Source organism: Alligator mississippiensis, chromosome 2 (genome assembly GCF_030867095.1).
Source record: "Alligator mississippiensis isolate rAllMis1 chromosome 2, rAllMis1, whole genome shotgun sequence".
NCBI classification, from domain to species: Eukaryota; Metazoa; Chordata; order Crocodylia; family Alligatoridae; genus Alligator; species Alligator mississippiensis.
In genome coordinates, this window is record NC_081825.1 from 302,373,867 (window position 1) to 302,401,573 (window position 27,707).

Below are 27,707 nucleotides of genomic sequence, written 5' to 3' on the forward strand. Positions count from 1 at the left end.
TTTGCATCCACTCCATTTCAACGGTCTTCTTTTTATCTAGTTCTAATATGTAAAGGCATCTGTTCAGAGTCATGGGCACTTGTGTAAACATTAAAAGGGAATATAATGTGAAACTATAGCATACGGGTACTGCAGCATGAATCTTACCTGGGTCTGATTCCATAACATTATGCATACAAAAAACAAACAAACAACCCCCCCCGCCTTCCAAAAATAGATATCTGTACAATGAAAGTTGGAAAGTTATCCACTCACTTATTATGCAATATGCCAGAATTAAGGCTGTCTACACGGTATGAATTTGCCTCCTTGTATGCATGATCACGATGATGTAGCCTTTCATTTCCAGTATATGCTCTTTTCGCCAGATGACTCCAGCTTCATACAGTGCACAAGAGGGAGTTCTGGGGTTGTTGCTGGGGAGGTGGGGGGCTGTGGGTTGGGACTGATGGGCACTGGCAGGGCCGGGGGCTGCAAGTCAGGAGTGATAGGCACTGGCAAGGCCAGGGGACTGCAAGTGAGGAGTGAGGGGCACCAGCATTTTTCACTGTGCCAACTGCACAATGATGAATATCACTTGGGAGTAACGGACGGTCACATGCTGATGTTGCTGTTAATGTTTTCCTGTTGTTGTTGATTTCTGTCTTTTAAATTAAGACTGTTGAACTGCTTTAACTTGTAGTGTGCAATAAGTATTTTGGGACTAAAATACTTGTGTGTTTTCTACTTAAACTATTTACTGGGTCGGGACTGGCCATCGATGTTTACAAATGGGTCCTGGTGCCAAAAAGGTTGAGAAGCACTGGTCTAATGCACAGCTTAGCTGCCCGGGCCAGGTGCTGGTCTTGGTTGAAGAGATCTTGCACACAAAGACAAATGCCTCCAATTGAAATCAGAGAGTGCTGTAGAAAATACACTGTGTGTGTCCTCAAATCAAGCAGCATGCTATTTATCTCCTCCCACACACACCCTTTCCATGTTTCACAATGGCACATACAATAACTCTATTCTGCTGATTACACTCCAAATCTGGCACTCCAACACTTCTTTCAGATGCACGAGGGCTAACATAGAGTCAGCAATATTCATGACATTCTCTCCATTCAAGCATTAGTCAATTTGCTTTAGTCTTGGCAGGATCTTAGGTACTCTATATACTGCCTGAAATGTGTGTTCCCTTGATCTGCTGTTATGCATGACGTGCCCTTTGGGATAAACCTCTTTAACATTAGAATATGTGAACAGCATAATTGATCTCGGTTTTGCACCTGAGGTTGCTCCTCTATTTTTAAAGATGCTGTCAGATCAAATGTAGCTCAGATTGTGCAGCCTCACTTAATTAATAATCACAGTTTCCGTGTTTAATATTTTCCATGACTTGGTTTGATTTTTGCTCAAATTTGGGTCAAAATGTTAAGTTTAGTAAAATCCAGCGTTACAAGTTCTGTGACCTATAAAAGTCTTCCCAAGCATAATATTTGTGACGACAATGTTAAAAGGTTTTCTTTGGAGTGTCTACACATCACCATACAGTGACATTAGTACTGCTCCGTGTTTTAGTACTTGCTTGGGGGAAATACTAAAACACGGCGCAATAGTCGACTGTTGGGTGGCGCACAGTCAGATTCACCGGCTACGTTGCCTTAGCGGAGTGCTATAACCAGGCAGCATGGCTGGTGATCACGTGTAGACCCATGTGATGTCACCATAGTGCACCGTACGGCGATGTAGTGCATTGCTGTGTCACCATAGGGCGATGCACAGACGCACCCTTTAGTGCACAATTCTTCCTCTGTAGTCTTTGCAGCTCAGGCATTGTGGCACCGTGTAGCATTGCATCAGCACGTAAAAATCTGAACATGAACTTGGCTAGAAAGGGACTAGTCTGCTTTTCATTGTTCAAGCTGAAAGAAACACTCCTACTGCTGTCAGATTGCTATAGTGCTTTAAACACCCGCCCCCCTCCCCCAAAAAAACAACCAAAACCACAAAAAACAATGGATTTCTGATGTAAGATGTAGCCTAATTTATCTGCATTCAACTATAGGTAAAAAGCATGCAACTCATTTCTGCTATTTCTTCAACCCATTTCCCAATCTTGCTAACTTCATCAGCCTTGTTGAGATCCACAAACAGACTATATCCTTTTGGCTAAAACCTGCCTCCTGACATGAGAGCAGGGTTTTGACCATACGTACCAAAAGCTGTATTTACCACCAAGAAATACTGAGGCTTTATACTAAAAAACTCCAGGAGTCGCATCAAAAGAGTTTATGTCCCTATGTTTAATAGTACTGCAAGACCTACATTTGTATAATAGCAAAGACACACAAAAATGAGCATGGCAAGCAGAAGAATGAGGGACGGAGTAAATCATAAAACTATTTTACTACTAATTTCAGTGAGGTGCCTGGCTGTGGCATGGTGATAAATCACAGCAAACCACTAAGACTGCCCCAATCTTGGCAAAAAAAAAAAAAAAAAAAAAAATGCCTTGCAATTGCTTTCTACAGCCTTGGATCCAAAGAATGATGAAGAGTAAATTGAACTGCATTTACTCATTTGAGGGAATGGACTGTTTCTCTTGTTTCTTTCTAAGTCACCACATAGATTAAAACACAGGTGCCTGTGAACCCTGCACGTTCTAGGTGTCTTCCAAAAATACTAGGTGTTAGGATCAATTAGATGGAGCAAATAGATATCTGTTTAATAGGACCGCGGGTATTATCCACTGGTGAATTCATTGGAACTAACTCTTTTCACTTTGCTCAGGCATGCTGAGATCTCTGAGGGTTGCCAAGAAAAGATGGCAAGCAGCACCATGTAAAAACAAAATAAAAGTGCACCCTTATGCATGCTATATAGCTGGTTAACCCGTGGATTATGACCCACAAGTAGGTCTCAGGAATACATGAAAGGGTCATGAACAATCACATGGCATAACTAAGTTTCCTTGAAAAATGGCAGTTCACTGAGACCAAAATGCTTCATTCAAAACACCACAGGCAACAAACCTCTGTCTAGAGTCCTGGTCAACCTGGCCCAGGGCTGGCAATGCTGGCAGCGGGTGTACCTGGCCCGTGAGCAGACGCACCAAGGCTGGGGCTCGGAGTTGATCGGCGAAGCCGACACTCTTGCTGCTCTTATCAGTGAAACTGGAAATAGCATCAAATTCACCCAAGAGCTGCAGGATCCAGGTAGCTTCCAGTTTCCTAGAAATGTCAGTTTTAATCTGATTTGGACTGAACTAAAATGTCAAGGGGGTGGGAGAAAGGACATTTACAGTGCACCAGAAACACTTCTTTTTGGTCATGTCTCCCTGACATGCTTTTGGATGGTTCCCATCCCACGTACTCCCTTTCCATCAATTTTAGTTGATGAATGACAGGAAGTCTTGTGTGTGGCATCTCTTGATGTTTAACATTTCTAAGCAGGGTTGTGTAGCTACAGCATACACCTATGGCCTTACCACTGTACGGAGTACAGTGCTTGCTATGGATGTATGTCATGAGCTATGAAGAATGTACAGGATCCTGTTCCCAAAGAACAAGAGTTTCTCCAAATCATAGCAACCCATTTCCAGCCCATAAAAGGACCATGATAAGTAAAAGCTGATAAGTGCTTTATAGCCGCAACCCACAGATGAGGTTGGAGATTAAATGCATATGATCAACTCAGTTTAATTACGTGATTTGCCCAGTCTAAAGCTGGGACAGCTGACTTCAATACTCTGCATATCAGAAGCATGATCTTTCTTTGTCTAATATTGAGAGATCCAGTTTTCAACCCCTCACTGTACCTTGAGATTTGGTTAAGGACCCACTTCTTCTTGTACTTTAATTGGATCTATTAAAAGCCAAAGGGAAAGTCAGGTTTCATTGGAAAGTTCGCAATCTCTCTGTTCCACCGGGGAATGCTTTGTATTAAAACCTCAGCTGCAAATGAAGGGCATCTGCATTTCAGTCTTAAGAGCAGCAGCAACAGTCTTTATCCTGGCACGGCTGGAGCAAACCCGAGCAACCAACCATAATTCAAGAATCAGGCATCAAATCGTATGTATACCACTGGAGATATCACTCTCAGGTTAAAAATAAGCTAGCTGGAGCAGCAGGATCATTCTAGGAGGATAGATAAATCTGCAGAATGCTCTCTTTTCTCATTCTGCCATGAATAAAACATTGCACCAGAGGAAAATTCCATGGTAACAGCTGGGGAAGCCTACCTGTAACGAGAAAGCTGCATCGCCCTGCTCCAGCTTCATTTATGATGTTGCAATTGTAAATCCCATAGCTGTCCCTGGACAGACTGCTTACGGTGTATTCAGTAGAGTCTTGAGCATCAAACTGACCAGTCCGCAGCAATTTATTGCCCAGTCGCCACTCAAATGTCAGCACCCGAGTTGGGTACGCTCTCAGCACCCGGCAACTCATGGTGATGCTTCGACCCTGGCCTTGTCTAATCTCCAAGAAGGCTGGTTCCACCGCAGGAGGATCTGCAGAAGACAGAAAAGGCAAAAATGAGATATCCAGCTAAATGGAATAAGCTTGGCAATCAGGGATAGTGCATCTCTAAAAGTTCTGAGCACAGTTAAAGTACCAGTGTCCATGAGCATAAAGGTGGATATCTACTATAATGGCAAACCTTCATTAACAAAATGAGAACACATCTCGGTGCTGCATTGTGATGATTTATAGCAGGGGCAGGCAACTATTTCGGGCAAAGGGCCTCTTACTGAGTTTTGAGAAGCTATTGAGGGCCGCATGACAGGTAGCCAGGGACAGATAATTATTAATTTTCTAAATTTTTTAGAGGCCCCACTGGATAGAATAGCCTGGCAGGCCACATCTGGCCCGCAGGCCGCATTTTACCCACCCCTGATTTATAGTGTGTCAACTGGATATGCAACGTTTAATTTTGTTGGCACCTGGCAGTGCATGGGTTGTTTTGGGGGCCCACGGTATGAGAGAAGAATTACAAAACTATCCACTGGATGCAATGGGGAATCAGTGTCTTATAGAGTAAGAGAGAGCAACAACAGGTAGGAGACCCTGGAAAAGAGAGGAGAGAGAGAAAAATGGTGCATTTGGATGGAGTTGGACTGCATGAAGTGGCTGTTACCCTGCCTAAAATTGGTAGTCTATAGACATGATTCTCCAGGTGGGGTACAGTTGTTGTGGGGGAAGTGAGACAATAGGGGTACGGTTGCTCTTTAGGGGCTGCCTCCAGACATCACTGTTTGGGCAACGTTACCCACATCTTAGACTGGACATTAGGAAGAACTTCTTCACAGTTAGTGTGGCCAAGGTCTGGAACGGGCTCCCAAGGGAGGTGGTGCTCTCCCCTACCCTGGGGGTCTTCAAGAGGAGGTTGGATAGGCATCTAGCTGGGGTCATCTAGACCCAGCACTCTTTCCTGCTTATGCAGGGGGTCGGACTCGATGATCTATTGAGGTCCCTTCCTACCCTAGCATCTATGAATCTATGAATGTTGCCCTTCCCTGTTTGTGTGGTTTAGTACTCCAGTGAATGGGCACCTGCGACCTTTCCATAAACTGATCAGAAATGTGATTTTAAACTGCTGAGATTTGCAAAATTAGTATTTTGCCACACTTCAGATTCTAATGGAATAAAAGTAAACCAAACCACGCTCATAATGTGTAAAAGCTGAGGCACTTCAGTGTTCCACCTTTCTTTTCATAGAAACATAGAAAATGAGGGTTGGAAGGGACCTCAGGAGGTCACATCTAGTCCAAACCCCTGCTCAAACTAGGACCAGCCCCAACTAGATGAATTCAGCCAAGGCTTTGTTGAGCCAGGTCTTAAACCCCCCCAAGGATGGAGCATCCATGATCTCTTCCTGCCAGTGATAAAGTTTTTTTTTTCCCAATATCCAACCTAAACTTCCCTTGCTGCAACTTGAGCCCATAGCTCCTTGTCCTGTCATCTGCCACCACCTTTTACCATGTTACTAACTGAAAAGCAGAAACTAAAATCTAGAGCTTGGTAAGCAGGGCTAGGACACACAGTTCAGAAAAAACAGGAGTGAGAAGGGAAGGCCTCCCCTTAGACTTGAACTAGGGCTGCCAGTTAATTGCAGTTAATGTACGCAGTTAATGCAAAAACAGATTGATGCATTAATTTTTTTAATGAGCATTAAATAGCACAAATCGTGCTGCCCGTTGTCCTATCCCTGTGGTCCTGATGGGGATCCAAGCACACAGCCCAGACTCTGGTCCACCCTGGACTCAGCCTGGCAGAGCAGACCAGCTTTGGACCAGCCAAAACCTGCGTGCACAGCCCCAACCCTGGCCTGCCCCAGACTCACCCACCCACACTGAGCAGTGACAGTGGCAGCAGTGGCCAGGCATAGAGGAAAAGCAGTCCCTCCCCCTCACCGCTGCTGCAGCCGCCTGCAGTCCACACCCAGGCTACCCTGTGGCTCCACTCCATCGTCATCGCTGCTGTCTCTGGGCCACACAGCAGGGCAGGGGTGGCCGTGCAGAAGAGATGCTGGGCAGCCCGGGTGTGGGCTCCAGCCAAAAGGGCCTGGCAGCAGTGAAGGAGAGGGGCCGCTTTTCCCCCATGCTAAGCAAGCTTCTGCCCAGTTGCTGCCGTTGCTGCTCAGCATGGGCAGGTGCTCAGTTTGGAGCAGACGTGGGGTGAGCTGGGGTTGGAGAAGTTCGCAAGGGATTCAGCTGGTTGGCGCAAGGTCAGAGTGGGCATGGGGCAGGCCAAGGTCAGGGCTGGGGCTGTGCACTGTTGGTGGTGGCCAGGGAGAAGCTGCAGGGTGTACAGGCTCTGGGCTGCTGGGTGGGTCGAGGGGTGCTAACTACTAGTTAATGGTGCGATCAAAACTGTGATTAATTCCAATTTTTTTTTTTAATCTCACAATGAATTGCGATTATTTTTTTTAATTATTTGTCAGTCCTAACTCAAATATACACTCCCTTTAGAACTAGAAAGTTTCTTCTTCCAGAAACCAATGAGAAGTCTACACATCCCTATAAAAAGGGCTGCCTAAAAGGTCTCATGTTGAGAGTCATCCCTCAGGCACAATGATTACTTATCGGAGGAAATGGAGCTCACTCATTCTGCACTTGCCACGTCTTCCCATGGAGAACTTGCCCTTATGCAAGTCTTCCTTCAGTGTGATGGGTATTAATGGGGGTGAAGTTTCATTACAGAAAACACTTGTGAAAAGTGAAGGCCTTCATCCTTACATTTGAAACAGAATAGTGGGGACGTTTTGAATGAGCATAAAATCTATGGCATGCAGGAAGCGGCTTGCATGCCTCAAGCAAATTGCATCCTCTGTAAAATCAGGTGCACTTAAAATGATGGAATAAAATGCAAGCCCTCTAAAAACAAACAAGTGGATGAACAATGAATGGGCTGTAAAACACTATCGGAGAAGGAATGACTAGTAAGCACAAGACTCTAAATGCTTCCAAGGACTCTAGGACTGCTTGAAATTCCTCCAGGTAGGATTTATTTGTGCAGATCATTTGATCTTAATAAGCAAAGATGATGTCATGATAATGATAGCGGTTTTCTGGAGAGTGGAAACCAGAATATTTGTCCCCGTATTTTGGCTTTGGCTTTCGCCCCAACGATGAGGATACAAGGGACCTGAACAATGGGAACAAGTCAGACACAGGCGGTTCTAGCCTGAACTGACTTGAAACTAGACACTTAGATCCAAACCATAAGGTTTCAGCTCTGGCTGAACTGAATTGAAACAAAGCAGCAAATGCACAAATAAAAAATAGTTTGATATTCCTACAGACAACTTTATTTCTGCGGAAATTGCCTTTTCCACTGAAAAAAAAAAAATCATTTGGACAGAAAATCCCCAGCCAGCTCTGCCAAAGAATAGCCTTTACTGAGTGTGTATTATTCCTGTTAAAAATGTAACTCTCTCTCAACACTGTCTGTCCAAAGATATCTTGCTCTTAGATTCCTCACTGATTACAAGTTATTTAGAGATCAGAAATACTGCTGTCTTCAGGCTGTTGGCATGCTGTGCTGTAAACTGCAAATGCATTCCCTTACCTCCTTTATAATAGGAACTGGACCTGACCCCAGTATGGCTGCCAATCATCCCCTGGTTAATGAGGACACTGAGCCAAACATTGTAAATTTTAATGAAACTAAACCTGGGAGATGAGCATTTTTAGGCAGTCGTTTCTGTTGGTGATGCTTAGCTATAGATTTTGTTCTGTTGCAACAAGCAGCAAAGTCAACGTTCCTCCATGCCTTTAAATGTCTCCAATGTCATAAGGAAAGGCGGGGAAAGGATCACTTGCCATGAAGGAAAACACATGGGCAGAGATGGCCATTACATGCAGAAAGATGCTGTTCACAGATGTTAACTCAGAGATTGAACATCACGGCCCCAAGCTTTTCTACTCCTGCTGCCTGTGTGACCTGTCCACCACTGTCTCTTGCGGTTCTTCATTCCCTACTGCCTTTGAGACATCCGTAGGAGTTGGGGATGGAGTTAGTCTTTTATTGACAAACCAAAGGTTACCTGACTCACCTGGTTCATCTGACTTCCCTGGAGCTAGGCAGATTGAAACAAGCTAAGGATGTGGCCTATTGCAACAAGCAGAAAGAGCCCTAAATCTGATCTAGTTTCCAGCTTGTACCTGCTATACTTTTTTCCTAATATAATGCACTAATAAGGACTAAAGGAGTAAGCAACAGATTGAAGAAGTAACTACAGATACAGAGCAGAAACTATAGCTATAACCTTTGCCTCGCAAGGTCATGCTTGGTACAAGGGTTTACCACCGTCTCTGATGCTACACTTAAAAGATCTATCTCCATACACGGGTGGAGAAAAGAAAGACGTCTCTTGTAGGTTTCCAAGAGCATCTGTTTGTGTTACTGAAAAATAAGTCCAGGGCCTGTGCATTCAAGTCTGAAAGGCTGGGACCTCATCCTCACATGGCCCATGTCTGGGCACTGGAACAAGCCCCAGCCATGCTCTACATCACCCTAACCCTATGGAAGTCCCTCCGTGGGCATGCCGAAATGCTGAGCAGGGAAGAAGGGATGGCTGGATCGCCACTAGATGAGAACAACCCTCCACTCCCCATCACAGCCTCCAATTTGCATTCGTTCCTCCCTGTATGGGTTGAAACCTCCCCTCCAAGAGAAGAAGCACTTAATACTCCAAGCTGGCTCCAAAATGATGGTGTTCATGGAAAGCAGCAAATTGAAGGGACAGGAAATGTAACTGAAGTCTGGGTTGGCTCTGGAGAATCCTCTCAAGGGTAGCCTGGGTGGCCAAGGGAGGAGAGGAATGGGTGGCCATTCACCTCCTGCCCCACCTCAGGGTAGGAGGTGAATTTCCTCCATTTTTCCAAGAGAATGAAGAAAGGAGATCACAGGTTAATATTGAGTGCTCTCCATTCTTCCCCCAACGTAATGCCAATATTGGGACATCTGGGGGATATTTGCCCATGTAAGATCATTATTTTTTAATAAGGTTCCCTACCTTGTTTTTTGGACGGGTGGGGGAGTGAAAGGGGAAGAGAAGGACTCTGTAAATATAGAGTCCCTGCCTCAGCCCAAAATGAACAAATACTGACTGGGAACAGTTTGATATAACCCAGGTCACTAATTATTTATTATATCTTTCCAAATAATGAAGGCTGTGGACTACACTGGAAAACAAAAGGAAAAAACCAACACAGTAATATAGAAAATCCAGCTGGTGATCAGTAGAAGACATGTCTGCTCAGCTGTTTCAAAATAAGATAGTATAGCGCCAAATTTCCACTAGAGGTAATAATGTTTGGGAGGAACCTTATTTAGCTTTTCAGAATGGATACATGTCTGATTCATTTGCATTAGCTCTACCCTGAGGCCACAGTAACTTGATTTAATTTACTTTGCTGTACTTGTTCCCATCTTTCATAATTTTGGCATTAGTCTCTGAAAAAACATTTAGGGAGAAACTGGGAAGGGAACGTGCTTCATTCTTTTAAACAATTATCTTTGGGATACAAAGGTTCTAGTGTTACAACAGGCGACATATTAACGTTTAATGTATTTGTGAATCTAAATATCCTTTTGTGATGCAGTATAACAAGGAAGATTAAGGCTTTCTGGTTAGCAAGCTGCATCACAAAAGGCTTTTATTTATATATTTTTTATTTATTATTTTTTGCAAGCTACCTATTCTTCATTGCAGTCATCAGAACAAACCAGTCACGGCCTTCAGAGGGATTTTCTAGTGAGTGAATACGCCATCCAACAACTTTATTGCAGTGGTAACCGTGAGTGTTAATTTGGTTTGTTGAACTTCCCCTCTCAGTCTCCTCTAAACTAAATAAGCCCAGTACCCTCAGTCTTTCCTCATCAGTCATGCCCCACAGCTCCCTTGCCGTTTTTGGTGCTTTCCATTGGACCCTCTCCAATGTGTCCACATCCTTTCTAAAGTGGGGACCAAAACTGAACACAGGACTCCAGATGTGACCTCCCCGGTGCTGAATAGAAGGGAAGACTCACTGCCCTCCATCTGCAGGCAACACTCCTACCGATGCAGCCCAGGATGCCATTAGCCTTCTTGGCAACAAGGGCACACTGCTGGCTCCTATTCACCTTATTGTCCACTGCCACCCCCAGGTCCTTTCCTGCAGAGCTGCTGCCCAGCCAGTCACTCCCAGCCTGCACCGGTGCATGGGATTGCTCCGTTCTAAGTGCAGGACTTTGCACTTGTCCTTGTTGAACCTCATGAGATTCCTTTTGGTCCAATCCTCCAATTTGTCTAGGTCACTCTGAATCCTAGCCCTCCCCTCCAGTATATCTATTACTCCACCCAGCTTGATGTCAACTGCTAAATGTAAAATTATGTTCCAACAACTACCTTCTAAAGCAGAATAGGAGAGTCCAAGGTAAATGCATGATGCTTACACCTACAGTAGCGCACCTTTTGGAGGATTATGAAATCCACCTCCTGAATTCAACAATAGAGAAAACTGTTCCCACCAAAACCTGAGCAGAAGCCTAGGGCAGTATTAAGGCATTGCTGCAAGTGCCTCTAGACTGTCTTACTATTGGATTAACAGTCTCATCACATATCCCAGAGCCTTTACTGATGTGCACCTTCATGATCCTGCCTAAAAATGCTGTTTGTTAGCCAAGGACAAAACAAAAGCTTCAGGCTTCTTAGTGCTCAACTAGAAGTATCTGGCTGTGACAGATGGACTTGCCAATCTTATGGTTTTTTTTCTGCTTGTTACAGTATATGCTCCTACTACATCTACACTGACAATGCCTGAACCTATTTATTCAGGCCTCAGCAAAAAGGACATATTTTGATCAAGGTGAGGGTGAGAAACTGCTTCCAGCCCCAGATGTATAGCAATCAGGATTCTGTCTCGAAATGGAGAGTACTTTTTACCATCTATTATTTTCAAGGATCAGTCTTCTCCATTCTCCTTAAAAATAGTGCAGATAGTATCCATTACCTGAATTGCTGTCTTTCCCTGACCATCATTCACAGCAGAAAGTGAGTCTTATTCTTTAGGTCTTAACACACCTCCTACTGAATCAAGGTAATATCATCAACTCCAGTTCCAAAGAGTAGAATCAGAATCTTGGCAAGTGTCAAATGAGTTGCAAATATATGCCACAGTATGCTATTTGCATTCCTCATGGGGATGATCAGAATTGCATTTTCACCTTTGCCACAAAGCAGTGGCCTACTTTGGGTGGACTTCAGCATATGGGAGACAGGCAGTTGTGAAGGGTCTGATGTTACACCAAAAGTGATTACCATGGCTAAGTACAGACAGTGAAAAAGGCCGATATAGTCAAAAAGCCCATCAAATGACAGTCAAGAAGCCAAAGGGCGACTCTATTCAATCTTTGCATGTTAGTCTCACCTGCGTAGACTGAACGGATAAGAAAGTGAACAGACATTAACTTTTGATTCCAGAAATGCAGTCACATGTCTGCAGTGGCTCAGGCCAGAAGACGGGGGGTGCTAGAGCCCCCTTCCCTGCTCAGATGAAGCAGACAGCTTGGGCCAAAGTTAGCCTGCCCACCCTGCAGGGGGGGTGGGGGGTTTCAAGGGAGGTGCAAAGCATCCTTGGATGTTGAGGGACTGCGAGTTAACTTGAATCTGGAAGGGTCTGGGACAGAAGTTCAATAAACTGATTTAACCTAAATCAGTTAAGCCTGATACTACATCCATCCAGGTTTATATTACAATGGTTTTGGCCATTTTGAAAGCAGTTTATGTTCACTAAACTTCTGTTGTGTTATAGATTTGAACTGGTTTCTGATCACTTATACAGGTTTATGTGTAATGTCTGTCTCTAGCCCATGTGGAAGGTCAAAAATGGGTTCATGTATATGTTTCATAGATTTCACAGACATTTAGGCTGGAAGGGACCTCAGAAGACCATCGAGTCCAGCCCCCCTGCCCCAGGGGCAGGAAGTCAGCTGGGGTCATAAGATCCCAGCAAGATAAGCATCCAAATTTCTCTTGAAGGCATTCAATGTAGGTGCTTGAACCACCTCCGATGGCAGGCTGTTTCAGACCTTGGGGGGTTGGACAGTGAAGAAATGCTTCCTTATGTCCAGCCTGAAATGGTCTTGCAGGAGATTATAACTGTTCAACTTTGTCATCCCTTGGGGCGCTCTGGTGAACAAACGTTCCCCCAGATACTGGTGGTCACCCCTGATAAACTTGTAAGTGGCCATCAGATCACCCCTGAGCCTGCGCTTTTCCAGGCTAAAGAGTCCCATGGCTCTCAGCCTGTCATTGTAAGATCTGTTTTCCTGACCTCTGATCATGTGCGTGGCATGTGGGCTTGAGTGCTAGTGTAGCAGGTCTTTGCTCACCCAGCTCTCCCTACACCCTTGCTGTAAAGGATAACTAGTAGCATAGTCTAGGGTGGGAAAAAAAAAATCTATCTATATTCTTAAATTTGTGTACAGATGAGTTATTGTTTTATATTGGTTACCAATACTGTCCTACAGTATTTTTTAAATGGTGACATTTAAGGGGGTACTATTTCCAAGGTGCGATTGAAACATATTCTAAGTTAGTCCACTGCCTGAGGGATACGCAGTGGAAAAGTCAGAGTCATTCTAGCTTAAAAAGGCAGCTCTTTTTTCTTTTCCCCACCCGTGTTCCTGATGTAATCTTTGTCTACGAGGTCAAGTTAGGTGCCAGAATTTGTATGCTGCTTAGCAATGTAGGCCGGGGATAAGCAGTCAGTTTCTTTTATTTTTGTGTCTCCATTTGGGCCTTTGATGTATTATCCCTGAAGAATATTTTTGGGAACTTCTGTAGTGTTTGTTTAACTTTCATCAGACTTTCTCAGAAACAAAACTTTGTGTGCTTTCCTTTAGGCCATTTCACATTATGTTCACAACGCTGTCTTTGGTTTTGCCTGCCTCTGTTAATTTACATCATGGAATGATTCAAACACATGTGCATAATGAATATGAGACGAGAGACATGCACATCTGTTATGAAAATTACACATTTATGGGAGCATATATTGAGATGTAAATATAATTAATAATGTATAGCAGCATTAAATATATATTACCCATATGATAAATAATATCACTTATAATATTTCAGGGTTTTTCTCCATTACTGTTTGCTCTGTATCTATATCCTGGCTTCTGCATTAAAGCTCACATAATTTTGTGTATGAGTGTTGCTCTGCTATCTTCTTTGGCAAAGTTGCTCACAAGTCAGACAGTAGAGGAAGCGTGAAGACTTCCTTTCTCAGGTACCATTATTAAAATGCCATAGCTGATCAAAATATTTACAGCAAAAGTCCACATTACAGGAAGCTCAGCTGTATGTAGTCTTGTAATTACAAACTCAGAACACATTTATCAAAACGTTAGCAGGGGTTCACACCTCTAGGTCTATGGCATTCACCTGAAAATGTCAAGCAAACTGTGGTTCAGGGGCAGAGACAACCCCAGCAGGGTGCGGGACCCGGAGCTCCCATCCCTGTTCCATGGCACACTTATTCTGGGGACTGAAAGCCCCGGCACACCAGATGCGATGGGAAGGGAGGCAGCCCGAACAAGAAAAGAGCCGTCCAACCTGCTGGGCGGGTAGCTTAAACTACAGCTGTGGCCTATCCACCTGGCTCTGTGGGCCCCCCAAAGCCCGGGATGGTAGCCCCAATTCACCGCCCCCCCCAGGCACGGTCCTGTTCAGGGGTGTAGGTTGTAGAAGTGTTGGTCTAAGGACATAGGCAGACAAGGTTCTTTGGGTAGATCCAATATACTTTATTAGACCTGCAGCAAAATGCCATCTTAGTCTCTTCCCAAACTTTGCTATCAGGTTTTTCCTTGCCATTTTTTCAATCACCTGTCTGTCAATTTGGGTGCCACAGTCCTTGCAGTGGGCAGGCAGCCCTCCCCCCACCTGTTTCATGTAACCCTGAGTTGTGACCCAAGCTGGAAATATTCCTGAGGATGGGGAAACCTGCTACTGTGGACCTGAGACCCTTCAGGTAGCCAGCGGGGAGACCTCCACCTCTCTATTGTGTTAGCAGTGACCCCATGGCAGAGGGGTAGTGGCTCAAGAGATGTCAATCTCTGAGTTGACTGGTGATGCTTTTTTAAATTAGTTGGTTAGCCTTAGTCAACATCTGCTCTGATAGGACCTGGAAAGGTGATGTCAAAAGGCCTATATCAACTAAGACTGCCCAGGATGGGGGAAGAAAGCCATGTTGGAAAGCATGGATTAAGCACACAACCTCTAAGCCTCTTCTAGGCTCCAGATGAACTGGAGGAGAGCCAATTTGGGAAACCTGTGAGCAACTGAGCAGGCAGAGAGAGGGGGATCGCTCTTTCTCTCAAAGCATGGACACACCATGAATTGTGGGCTTCCAGAGGAAAGCTCAATTAGCCTCTGGATGATAGCTGTGAGTAAACTATTGGGAACCAATCTAGATATATAGCTTTCAGTAATGCAGATGTGTGATCAAAGGCTACCCAGCCACAGTTTGCTCTAAGGTTATTCTTTGATACAGCTCTATCCTGTACCCTTCCCCAAGCCAACCCTATGTAACAATAAAGTTCTCCACTGTACCAAGTGTGGTGGACTCACTGGGAGAGGGTTAGGCCATGTGTTTGTGCCCCCTTGGTTCAGCTGACCAAGGGAGGCTGTTTTTTTGTGCTTTAGGCTAAAGGAAGCACCCCAAGTTCTTGCAGTGGAACAAGCACCGTCTAGGACTACAAGGCCTGTGTAGCCCAGGGGGCACAGGGCCACAGACAGTCCAGACCCCTGGGTGGTGGCAGTGGTGACCCCAGGCTTGCGGGTGTGCTCTAGGAAGGGGGTCAGCCAGAAGGGAGGTGCTCCCAGGGAAGCACCAGGAGCTTGGCAGGTGGACGCGTGTCGTGAGGCGGGCGGCTCAGCTCAGGAGTGCCTTCTGCTGGCCCGCCAGAAGACCAACTCAAATAGTTGGAAAAAATCTTGTTAGCAAGATTTCAGGCACTAACACCCTTCATCAGGTTGAGGAAGGGTCTGCAGATGATTTGTGCTCTTCCTGGATGCGGTGGCAAAGCAACCAGAGGCCAGTCCATATGCAAGAAAGCCAATCAGTTAAAATGTAAATTGAGGTGGTTAATAGGTGAGAGACTTTGGCCAGTTTATAGCTGTGCACCAAAATCATGTCATGCAAAATGATTAAAATAAGCAGCACCAGCTACTGGGTTTTGCTTTGGGAGCTCCTATAATTCCACAAATGAGAGCACAGATTCCACAATGCTCAAACAAGCGGGGACCATAATGATCCGCTGCTCTGAACATCCTGCACAACGCAGGTCACCAAAAATTTTACAATACCAAATTTTACAATAACCTGCTACAACAATTTTTCAGGCATGTGCTGTCCCAATGAGCCCTGCACTGCCACACAGGACACTGCTGCCTGAGCTACCGATCACGGTGCAGCTCTTCATCAACTTCAGAGGAAGGAAATACTTGCTTGACTCTTGCACTATTGCAGACCTCGCTACTGGTTGGCCCGACCCCTCCTTAGCCTTCAACAGTTTTCCATAGGGTCTCTGGGCTGCTCTAAACTTCTTTTTATTTTTTATAAATGACAACTTATATTTATAACAACAAACTGACGTAAAACTGCACTGAAGTTTCCTCGCTTTTCATTTAGCCACACAAGCAAAGCAGCCAATGCTGCAACCCAGCTGCCTACAAGAAGGAGCAGCTGGCCTGGGAGAAGGGAGTTGAAAGCACCCCCCTGCCTTCATCAGGGCCTTCCCTGCCTTTTAGGCATCGCTATAAATGCCAAAGAGAGCGTGGGGAACAGCTCTCAATGCAGCTCTGCTAAAGTAAACTGCACAGATAAAATACCCTCATGGCAAGGGAAGCGCTGAAGAAAGTGGCTGGGAACAGATGGCAAGTCTGCCATCATGTCCCTTCCTGCCAGCCAGCCTCAGCTGTGCTTCCCCAAGGACTGAGCCCCTGAGAAAAACCACAAAAAAAAAGAAAGGGGCTGGATTGCTCCAGGCCTGGCTGGATGCACAGAAACGGTGCAGCACAAGAAGGGCTGCCTTTCTCCTCTTTTAGCTACGTACACAAGCAGGGAAATGTCTATCTGGCTTCAGGAGGTGCATGAGGCACATCTACTGTGGCTGAAGCAGGCAACGACACACCTCCTTAGGGAAAGTGCATGCAAGGTCTGTATTTCCCCTGAGCTGTAGGAGGTGATGCACTCCCCATGTGTCCAGCCACAGAGACAGAAATTGGTCTCAACTAGGGAGAGGCAAAGAGAGGTATTGGGCACCCAAGATGAGTGCAGAAGAAAGGCCCAGGATCCTATTTATTCCTGTACTATTGAGTATTTCCAAGGGAAGCTGTGAAACTGGGTTTTCCAGAAACTGGGTAACGCATATGTCTGGGATGGGAACAAAGCGTCCTGCATTTGAAATAAATGACTGTTTTTGTAGCAGGATAGAACGATCGCGACGAAGTGAAGGTGTGAGACACCCGCTGTACGACCATCCCGCAGCACACAAACATCTGAAGTCACGCAGGAGCTTCCTCACTAGCTCCCAACCCCTCGATGCCACACCCAAGGAGATGCAACTACAGATGTGGAATGAGAGGCTGAAGAAAATACCTGACAGTGGGAAAACGGACGTTCCTGCAGCCGAGTCCTTACCACCAGGGGTTGACAAGTGATGGCAATGATGGCCACTTCTCCATCTCCTACGTACTGGAGTTGGACGCTCCAAGGAACTACTGAAGAAGTGGGGCTATAGCCTTGGGGCTATAACCACCTCTGACTGTGGCACAGAGCCTCAGGCTACGCAACACCTGCTGCAATGCCCACTGCTTGAGGCCACACGTACAATGAAAGTCCCCACAAAGTTCAATATAAGAACACAAGCATGTGTAACAAAATGGTCAAATGTGGGATAGAGACACAATATGGTGACAACGACTGTTGAGGTGCCATCCAATCCTAGACCTCCTTCTTGTATTTTGACTTAAGGAAGATCATGGGAATATGAGACAATAAATGAGACACTCCAAAAGATGCTGAAATATTGGCGAGTGTGTAGAAAAGAGCCACAAAAAATCATCAAAAGTGTGGAGCAAATGTGTTATGATGAGAGACTCGAAAGGTAATTTGATTACAACAAAGTCAAGGCTTGATATTCTTCTGGGAGCTGTTCTTTAGTGACACACAAGTTATCGGGCTCAACACAGCAGCAGCTGGATGCCGTGTAGTGGCCAATAATATAAAGAAGGTCAAACCAGATGATGTAGTGGCACTTTCTAACTTCATAGTCTATGAATTCATGTTCATGATTTTTGTCAAACCAGTGCCAATAACTTTTCAGCACAAGCCCAATAGCTGGGCATCATCTCAAGCTCACTTTTAACTTCCTTTCTGTTAAAAAAAATCATATGCCTATACAACACGTGTATGCACCTCTGTAATATGAATGTCCGTGAGGCACACAGGTATTTTAGAAACAAGTAATATAAAAACTGGGCTGAAGCTTTACATTTCTAAATGGTAAATAATGGCCTGTGGTGACTCTTTGAATGGAAATTTACTCTGGGTTCGTGACGCTGGAAGAGCTTTCTGAGCGCATTTTCCCCACTTTCAATCCAAAACAATTTACTGTTTTCACCTTTGGGAAAGAGAGAGTCTCTCAACACACAGCTGTAAAAATGGTTGCTGACTGCAGATGTTTTAGACAAGGTATTTTACCTTTTTAAAACGGTGCTGAATTAAATGTCTTTCTGAATCACGTCTTTGATAACCAGAGATAATTAGGGCTGGCAGGATTTTTTCTATACCACTGAACCTGAAAACCTGCATTTGCAGTATTAATCATATATTACAAATTGCATCACTTGCATGTGAAAACACACTAGTGGGAAATAAAAATAAACAAGCCTACTGCTATGGATTAAATATTCCCAACAGTTTGTATAAATCTCTAAACGCTGACAGATTACTTTTTAAATAGGAAGCTTTTTAACACATTGGGCTACATCCAAAGTTAACTTAACCTGGCATAGTTCCATTAACTTCAATGGAGAAAAACCCATTTAAGCCTGTGCATGACCCCAAAGGCACTTTGCTTTTTTACCCCACCTAGTCCCTGAGATATAACTTCAAGCCGTCCTGTTCTTGCCCTGTTTTGAGCTGATTTAAGGGTTTTTTGTTTGTTTGTTTGCTTTTTGCAGAAAAGCATCATTTGTGGAAAAACTCCAAAAAGATACATTATTCTATGAAATGATCCAAACCAGAAATTATTTTTCATATAATAACAGAAACATATTGATATTTTAAAATATTTATCTCAGCTCCTGTCAACAATTTATTAGATTGCTAATTCAATTTATGTGCAATTCAGAGAACTACTTGCCATTCAAATTGGAAAGGTGGTCTACTAAAGGCCCTACTTATATTTCCAATGAATCCATGCCTCATTTATCTACATGCTCCCCAGATTTTTCTGTCTGCTTTCACCTGCTCTCTCTCGTCCTGGCCTGGGATGGCAAGGCCCTTGAGGCAGGGGCCATCATTATGGTGTGCTTATACAGTACCTAGCATCAGGCACTTGTGGTCATCAGCTACAACTGCAACATCAGCAATAATGAGAGAGAGCCTGGACTTAGCCTGAAGTCTGACAGGGGACAGAGTAGAGGTGCACTTTATAGACAAGTGATTCTCAACCAGGGCAACTGCAGCACCCAGGGGTGACTAGAGACAGAATTCATACAATCACAGACAAGGAGGGTTGAAAGGATCTTAGGAGGTCACATCTAGTCCAACCCCCTGCTCCAAGCAGGACCAGCCCCAACTACATCATCCCAGCTAAGGCTTTGTCTAGCTGGGTCTTCAAAACCCCCAAGGATGGAGATCCCACCACTTCTCCGGGTAACCTATTCCAGTATTTTATTACCCTCCTAGTGAGAAAGTTTTTCCTAATATCCAACCTCAACCTCCCTTGCTGCAGCTTGAGCCCATTGCTCCTTGTCCTGTCATCTGCCCCCACTGAGACCAGCCCAGCTCCATCCTCTTTCTACCCCCCCACCCCGCCCCATTAGGTATTAAGTTTCCTCTCAGTCTCCTCTTCTATAGACTAAATAAGCCCAATTCCCTCAGTCTTTTCTCATAAGTCATGCCCCCCAGCCTCTGAACCATTTTTTTTTTCACCTGCTCCTGGGCTCTCTCCAATTTGTCCACATCCTTTGTGTAGTGAGGGTCCCAAAATTGGACACAGGACTCCAGATGTGGCCTCATCAGTGCTGAATACAGGGGAAGAGTCACTGCCCTTGATCAGCTGGGGACACTCCTTTTCCTTCCTTGTCTCTGCTGCCAGGGCAAGATGTTTTACCTTGAAACAAGCTGCTGCTTGATTGAGGTTGTAGCACCATTGGAGCTTGTTGGCAAGCTCCTCCCAAGTCTTTATGTTGGCATCTCTTTTCTTGAGGTCTGCCTTCAATGTGTCCTTGTAGCATTAACTTTGGCTACCATGAGATCTCCGGCCATTGCTAAACTGGGAGTAGACCACTTGTTTTGGGAGTCAAGAGCCAGGCATCTGCACACAGTGCCCCATCCAGCATTGAAACTTGGTGCTTGAGGATCACTGACTCAATGCCGGTAACAGTGGGTTCAGCAAGGGTGCTGGCATTTGTGCAATGATCTTCCCATTTGACGTGGAGGATTTTTCAGAGGCATCGTTGGCGATGCTTCTCCAGGTGCTTGAGATGATGACGGTAGGTCACATTGGGGGTGGGGAGGTGGAGATGCTGCAATGGGGTCCACTGCAAGGCCTAGTGCCATGGTGAGAATAGGAGTTAGGTAGCCTGTTGCTTGAAAAAAGCCATCCATCCAATTCAGACAATGCCTCTCTATCAAATCTCTTCCTTTATTTGATAGCCTGTTCTGTGCACGTCCTTTCACAGCATCTGATGAAGTGAGCTCTGACTCACAAAAGCTTATGCATCTCCAATTCAGTTAGTCCATAAGGTGCATCTCCACCCTGCCTTCTGCTCAACAATAATAACTTCCTTTAAGTCTTTGCACTGACCGAACTGGCATGAGCACTGATGTTGCTTAAGGGGAAAAAATGCCTCCTGCCTCAGTATTCAAGGCGTTGCATTTCTTTACTAAATGAATTCAGAAGTTTATACAAGGTGCAATGAGTTCTGGGATTGCTAGTTCTCTAGAAAGCAATGTAAAACACCAACCTCTGCAACCCAGTCCAATAATATCTCCCCCTGAACTGCATGCCTACAGCTCTACTGAGAGATGGGCAGGGGCAGAGCTCGGAGAGCAGGATCCAGTCTCAGGATCCAGCTTGAAATGCTGTTTCACTGGAAATCCCATGGATGAGAACTTTTCTCATTAACGAGATACTTTAAAAAGCTGGAAAGGACTAAAGAGAGAGGCTGTTTTAATCCCAGTCACCGCAACTCATGCAGTACAGAGCGTAACAGTGTAACGTGATTTTAGAATTTTAGCTCTTTCTCCTAATGAAGACAGACTCTTGCTAAATTTAACTTTTATTGCTGTCAAACAGCAAATTTACTCAGATGCAGACAATACTTTAACTGACATCTTAACTAGCCTAAGCCTTTTAACAAAAAAACCCTTCCTGTACTTATGGAAGCAAAGCAAATTGTTCAACAGTCATCCCGGAAGAGTAGGGAGTTAATTTTACTGCTGCAAAATGGATCAGACGTGTGCTATTCTGTCAAGTTTGCCATTCATTTAAAGGTGATCAGTGAGTCTGTCTTAGGCAGTTACAGGGTGCCAATTACTACAGCACATAAGTGAAACAAGATAGCCATTTATTGGGAAAGTCCTTCATCCCAGCAAAAGGCTCTCTGTTGAACAAGCCAGCATGCATCTATCCCTAGCATATTTATTCAGATCAAGCAACAAACCTTCTCTCTCAATTCTTGACTCATCTTTACTCGGGGAAAACACTTAGGGACAGGTCCCAGTTGCCCTCTGAGGGACCTAAGTGAATTTAAATGCCAAAGTACAATCCTATTGCTGCACCCTGTTCAACTCCCTGGACAATTGTGAACACATATACTTCTGCAACATGCTGTCCCCTTAGCCTTAAGACTAAGTCACAAAAAGGCAGCAAGGAGAAGGACCCTGCCATAACAACAAGAATAAGAGCAGACCCTGTGTTGGAGTTACTGTCTCCTGCTGGCTTGGTGTGTCTTCCTCAAGGTTGATCTGCCTCCTAAAGGAAGGCAGATCAACCAGGTTTTATGCAAGGAGGGGTGAATTTTCACCTAAGGTACAATAGGTTGTGCCTTTAAGGCATTGCATCCTGCACTTTTACGGGAAAAAGCCGAATGCAGTGCATTTTGCAACCGGTCTGCTGTGATCACCACTGTTCATCCGTCTGTAGTCTCTGCTGCCTGGCACTCTTACCCTTTGCCGCACACAGTCTGCTGGCAGACAGCCTGGTTATTACTATATTATTACTATACTGTAAGAGACCCAGGCCCCTGGCACATGTTCACTTAACCACACGATGGCAACCGTTTCCTGATCTGAATAGTCACGCCTCCTGCCACAACACACATGCATCGCGATCTGGGGCTCCCCTTTCCCTGCAAGTAGAAAGCCAACTGCTCGGTCAACCAGTGTGGGGCTTGGGACTGGCTCATGTGACCCAGGCCTATATATATGGCCTATACCACAATCAGATGATTGTCGGTCTCAACGCGAGGAACTCACGGGAGCAGGTTCAAGTCACTTGTGTGTAGTCCCAGGGCTCAGACCAGCAATCAGCTGATTGTGGTGTAGGCTGTACATAGGCCTGTGTGACATGAGTCATAGGTATTTTGCTTCCAGAGTTGGCCATTTTCAAAGGGCCTATGGCTAAGGGGCAACAGCAGGCCTGAAGTATGTCCTTGAATGATGTACCATAATGTGAGCGTTTGCAAATGCCTGGTTAGCAGAATGGAGAAAATGCTCCATCTGTCTAATTGAACCCAATCAGTAAGAACAAGGCAGCCTGAACACCAATCTACCATGGGAAGAAAAGAAAAAAGAAGCCCTCCCTGTTGCCCTGTTATTTGCTCAAAGATACTAATTTTAATGAACTGGCACTTTCCTGGTCTTTAAGAAATGAAATTTAATCTGGTTCTATACATTTCAGTGAAACACATTTAAATAAAGCCAATTGAGGATCAATGTAAATCAAATCAATTTAAATCAATATAAATTAGACCAGTCAATTCTAATGCACGATTGGTTATTAGAATATTGAGATCACGTTTACTATGATTTATTAGACTATTAAGATTACGACTGTCCGCCTGCCTGCAGGACTGTCTGGATAAACCCCCTGCTGTGGAGGCTGAGACTGGCCAGCTTTGCTTTGCAGTAGTCGAGACCTGTCCCATAAGATTGTACTTATCCTCGGCACTCGTCTTGCAGCAATTCTGCTTTGTCAATTGATCAATACACTTCTCACAAAGATTGAAATGACCCATGGGTCTGTTTTAAATTATTTTCACCCTTTCTACCCAATTAGAAAATTGTTAACAATGGATTCCAGTATCCAAACTGTGCTCAGGGTTGGTCTCACGACCCCACCATATAGCGGATGTCAAGCTGCATGACAGGGACCTGCCATACGTTCAAGTGAAGGTGTAATGGGAAGCAACCACAAAATTATTACACATATTTTGTGGGATCATTTCCTGGCTTATTTCCTATTTTATTGCACTATGAATTGCCTGAATGTGTGGCTGGCTTACTGTTAAAAATGCAATTAACTGGTTAAATTGCATCCAAAATGTAACGTGTGCCAGAAGTCCCAGTGAAGGAACAGTACCCCACTGTGCAAGGTAACTGGCCTGCCTAAAACTTGATGCTTAGAATTGGGCTTCACACACAAAGCTACTGGATAGGCAGTATACCTATACAGTAGGTATATTGGAGGCAATGAATGTGCATTTAATGCAAAAGGCATTAAAAAAAAAAAGACATTCCAAACTCCAGTGGGATGTGATTAAAAAAAAAACAGGCAGGTAAGGGAACATGAAACTGCTCTTTGCATTGTATTAGGGATCAAAAGTAAGAAGATTAGGTTGCTTCCATGGGTTGTGGGAGGAGAAAACTGCTATGATATATCATCGCTCCATGAAAGAAGTGAGAAGTCATTAGTGACAGTCAATTTCCTATGTATGATAGAATCTAAGGCCTTGTTACACTTTAATTTTTGGGCAGCTCCTGAAGCTCTTAACCCCTGGATTGTCTTTACATTAAGACCTTTAAGTGGCTTAAAGCACTCACTATGTGGCTCAAAGTTACACCACTGCAGGGTAGGATTATCTCTGATCCAAATAACCCAGCTCCTTTTCCATTAAGGTGCAGCCCCTCCACACTGATGTGTCTCTCAAATTGAAGGTGTGACTGCAAGCTAGCACTGAGCTGATCAATATTTGTGCAGCTCACGTTGTACAAAACATGCCTTAACCATGCTTAGCGCAAGGTGATGCTCAGGTCAGGCAGACCTTGGACTTCAGCTTCACACTAAATCTATAAGCTGGATGAATACAGCTAGTTCAAGCTGGTTAAGTAGGCCTCGCCTAGGATGGTTCAGTAAATCCTGCACCTAATGCAGGGGTTTGGCCTAGATGACCCCCAAGGTCCTTCCAACCTGATGGTGTTCTGAGTTGATCACTGTGACTATTTGTTAAAATAATTACAGCTCTTTTCCTGTTTGGGAACCACTTACAGTCTGGTTCTGATCTATACAAGCACAGTCGCAAATCTTAAGAACTTGCTAAAGAATTTGTGGGTACACATTTCAGAGTTTGAGGCACTGAAAATATTCCTCTCTGTGGTGCCCTGTGGGTTGCACTATCCTGTTTCCTAATCCATGACAGTATGATAAACTTTGCAAAAATACTGGACAAGCAGAAAGCATCACAGTGCACATCTACATTTTTGTAAGATTAATTCTTTGCCATAAAATATGCGAAACTTCTGTAATTCATGAGCACGCTAATGAATACACAAGCAACAAATAACGTAGGAGAAAAGTTAACACATTTATTTGCCAATATGTCCGCAAGCCACTGTTTGTTTTATTTAACTAGCTCTAGCTAGAATATGATTTTAGATAATGACTGACTGTTTTAAAGATCTATGAAAGCTGCATAATTTATGTTCTTTCAAAATAATTTACTCTGCTACCAGTGGTTTATGAGTTATGCTTCTGCACATTATGCTTTGAAAAAAATACAGTATTTGCATAGCAAGAAAACACTGCAGAATACACCAACAAACCATTTCATTTTAAACTATTTCCCTCCAGATGCAACTAAGGAATGAAAAAGTTGGTGGTATGCTACTTTAGCCTGCATGGTCTTTATCTATTATTTATAGACCTGCAGTATGATTGCTAAGGGGTGTCGAATGCAATCATTCTGATATGGGGGAAATCTCTGCACAGTTCTTCCTAAAAGAAATAGTTACACCAGGGTGGAGCTATGGAGATTTAAGCCCTCAGTTTCTTACCTATGTGCCTGTGTCATGAAATGCATGAAAACCAAGACTAATTCATTGGGTATCAAGCTTAACTCACGGCGCTTCTGAACACTACCATTCTTTTCCTGATTGCTGGCTGTTATGATTATGATTATTATTATTGCCACAGCACTGAGCAGCTCCATTGTGCCAAGAGCTTTACAATGAGAGAAAACAGAGGGGCATAATAAAGAAACAGCGAGACCACACAGAGCAGCTGGACAGGTGAGGGTATGAAACACCAGCATCCTAACCACTGTCAAGTGGGTTGCAACCATCATAGAACGGCAGTCGTGAGAGGGGGGTTTAGAGGTGTTGCCACCCCAAGCACTAGGGCAGAATGGTAGAAAGCAGGCAGGGGCCTGCTGGGATATGTGGTTGAGGATGCCTGTTGAGGACAAACAGGTGGTTGAGGATGTCTATGTGGACCAGACGGGAGCTGGAGCTGCATCTCCACAGTGGATGGGAAACAACAGGCCAGGTAGAAAGAGCCCATAAAGGACCTTGAATGGTAAGATAGTGCAATGGCACAACAGCGTACTCCACAAGGATAACGCCTCTGCAAGATGAGTCTAAACCTGTGGAGTAAACTCCCATAGGAACAAGGCCCATGGTTAAGCAGCCCCCTCCTCTCCTCTCCTCTCCTCTCCTCTCCTCTCCTCTCCTCTCCAGCCTTCTTCCCAAGTGCAAGGTACTTCCCTTCCTAAATAAAAAGTGCACAGCAATGTGGATAGTAAAGGAAAGCAAAGCCCAAACACCCCAAGTGCTCAGGTCACTGCCCAGCACACTGACCAATGCTGTCTCATCGTCTCCTGGTATATCTGAGCTGAGGATTGAATAGTAGGCTTCCCCTCCCTGCAGGGGGGCTGCAAAGAGGATGGAGCTGGACTGTTCTCAGTGGGGGCAGGTGGCAGGACAAGGAGCAATGGGCTCAAGCTGCAGCAAGGGAAGTTGAGGTTGGATATTAGGAACAACTTTTATGAGGAGGGTGGTGAAGCACTGAAACAGGCTCCCCAGAGAGGTGGTGAACTCTCTGTCCTTGGAGGTTTTGAGGACCCGGGTAGACAAAGCCTTGGCTGGGATGATGTAGTTGGGGCTGGTCCTGCTGGAGCAGGGGGCTGAACTGGATGCAACCTGAGGTCCCTTCCAACCCTAATTTTCTATGATTTCTATGATCTCTTGCCCATCTGTCCTTTTGACTCTGGCTTAGACTGCAAGGTATTTGGGACAGATTCGATCGGGGGTTTGTTTTGTTTTTTCTTGTAGTCAGGAGCCTGGTGCCTGCTGGGCTCTTAGACACTGTGGTACCACACACATAATAATCCAATGTGCCAGTGCTCCAGGAGGGACTGACCCAATGACAGTCAGGAGCAGACAAGCAGTGGATACCCCCCACCACAGGCCTGATCCTGCTGTGCACAGGGCCCGCACCCAGCTGAGCACCAGGATGAGTGAGAGGGGGGAACGGGTCCCTCCTTCCCCCTAATGCACAGATTATTTCCAAGGAGCCACTGAGGATGCTACGCTGAAGTTATTAGAGCCAATTTGCATATTCAGATCAATGCACCGTAACCAGAGCTGCTACATAGATTCTCTCATGTCAATTTGTCTTTAAATGCTTATTTTCAAGAACTGCTTCATCCTACCCTTGCGACACTGGCAAGGCCTTTGCCCTCTTCCCTTTTGCTGCACAAACAGGTCATATGCCTCTTGCACGATAAAGCATTAACAACAATATAAAAATGGCAATTTTTTTCCCCTTGATAGGACCTTGAAACACTTTTGGCTAAGCCTACATTCAGACAGACAAGGCACTGCGACCTTCATACTTTTTGAAGAATAACAGTCTGCATCTGCATCTACTGAAGCAATTGTAAGCTGGCAGGTTAATACACACACACACACATATTGCCAACCTTGCAAACAGATCTCATTCTAAGTTATATTCAGCATTTGCCAGCCGTGTGCCAGGTCTCAAAATGTTTTATGGATTCATAAAAGACACGGCGTTGTGAGGGAATGCAGTAATACAAAGGGGAAATGCTACCCTGCCGCATCTTGTAATCACATAATAACATTATGCTGCGTAGGTCTGCAAGTTGCACCGGCTTATTGCTTGCCAAACTGCTACCCACCAGTGACTGAGGTTCATAAAGCTGCCTGTTGGTTTTAAAAGTTCATGAGCAGGTTACAAAAAGGAAAATAATAAAACAGCCACCCAAGGAACAGAAAGCCCCAGGAAGCTTGTTGCAAGCTCCGGTGCGGTGGAAAGATTCTCCCATGCATCTCTCTTTTTTGTTCTCTCAATAACAGACTTCCAGCCATTGCCACAAACCTAATCTCCTCTCAACCCCCCTCCACTCCCCCCAAAATAAAACCTAAAAACAGCTCTGGCCAGAGATGACCTTCCATAGCTTTTTCATGGTGGACTCTTTTCATACAACGTTTAGGTATCCAGCTCTACCCAAATTGCTATTCCTAAAATCCTCCTCCTCCTCCCCGCTGCTCAAACCAAATCACTTCCCCTCCCCAAATCCCTTCACAGACTTCTTGCATCTTTAATCACATCAAATTCAATCCCCTTGCTTTAAACATACAATTCAACCTGTCTTTAAATACTGTATCTTAAAATGGCAGCATAATACACCTCGTT

The 27,707-nt window shown here is 44.7% G+C and overlaps 1 protein-coding gene across 3 annotated transcripts in view; it reads right to left on the reverse strand.

Annotated features, from left to right (window-relative positions):
- MDGA2 (MAM domain containing glycosylphosphatidylinositol anchor 2) overlaps positions 1 to 27,707 on the reverse strand; it is a 692,671-nt gene that overhangs the window by 165,417 nt on the left and 499,547 nt on the right. For all 3 annotated transcript variants that reach the window (XM_019496066.2, XM_014601296.3, XM_059723426.1), the window contains exon 9: positions 4,223 to 4,492. In XM_019496066.2, the coding sequence (XP_019351611.1) occupies positions 4,223 to 4,492 (270 nt within the window). The remainder of the gene's footprint in view (positions 1 to 4,222; positions 4,493 to 27,707) is intronic.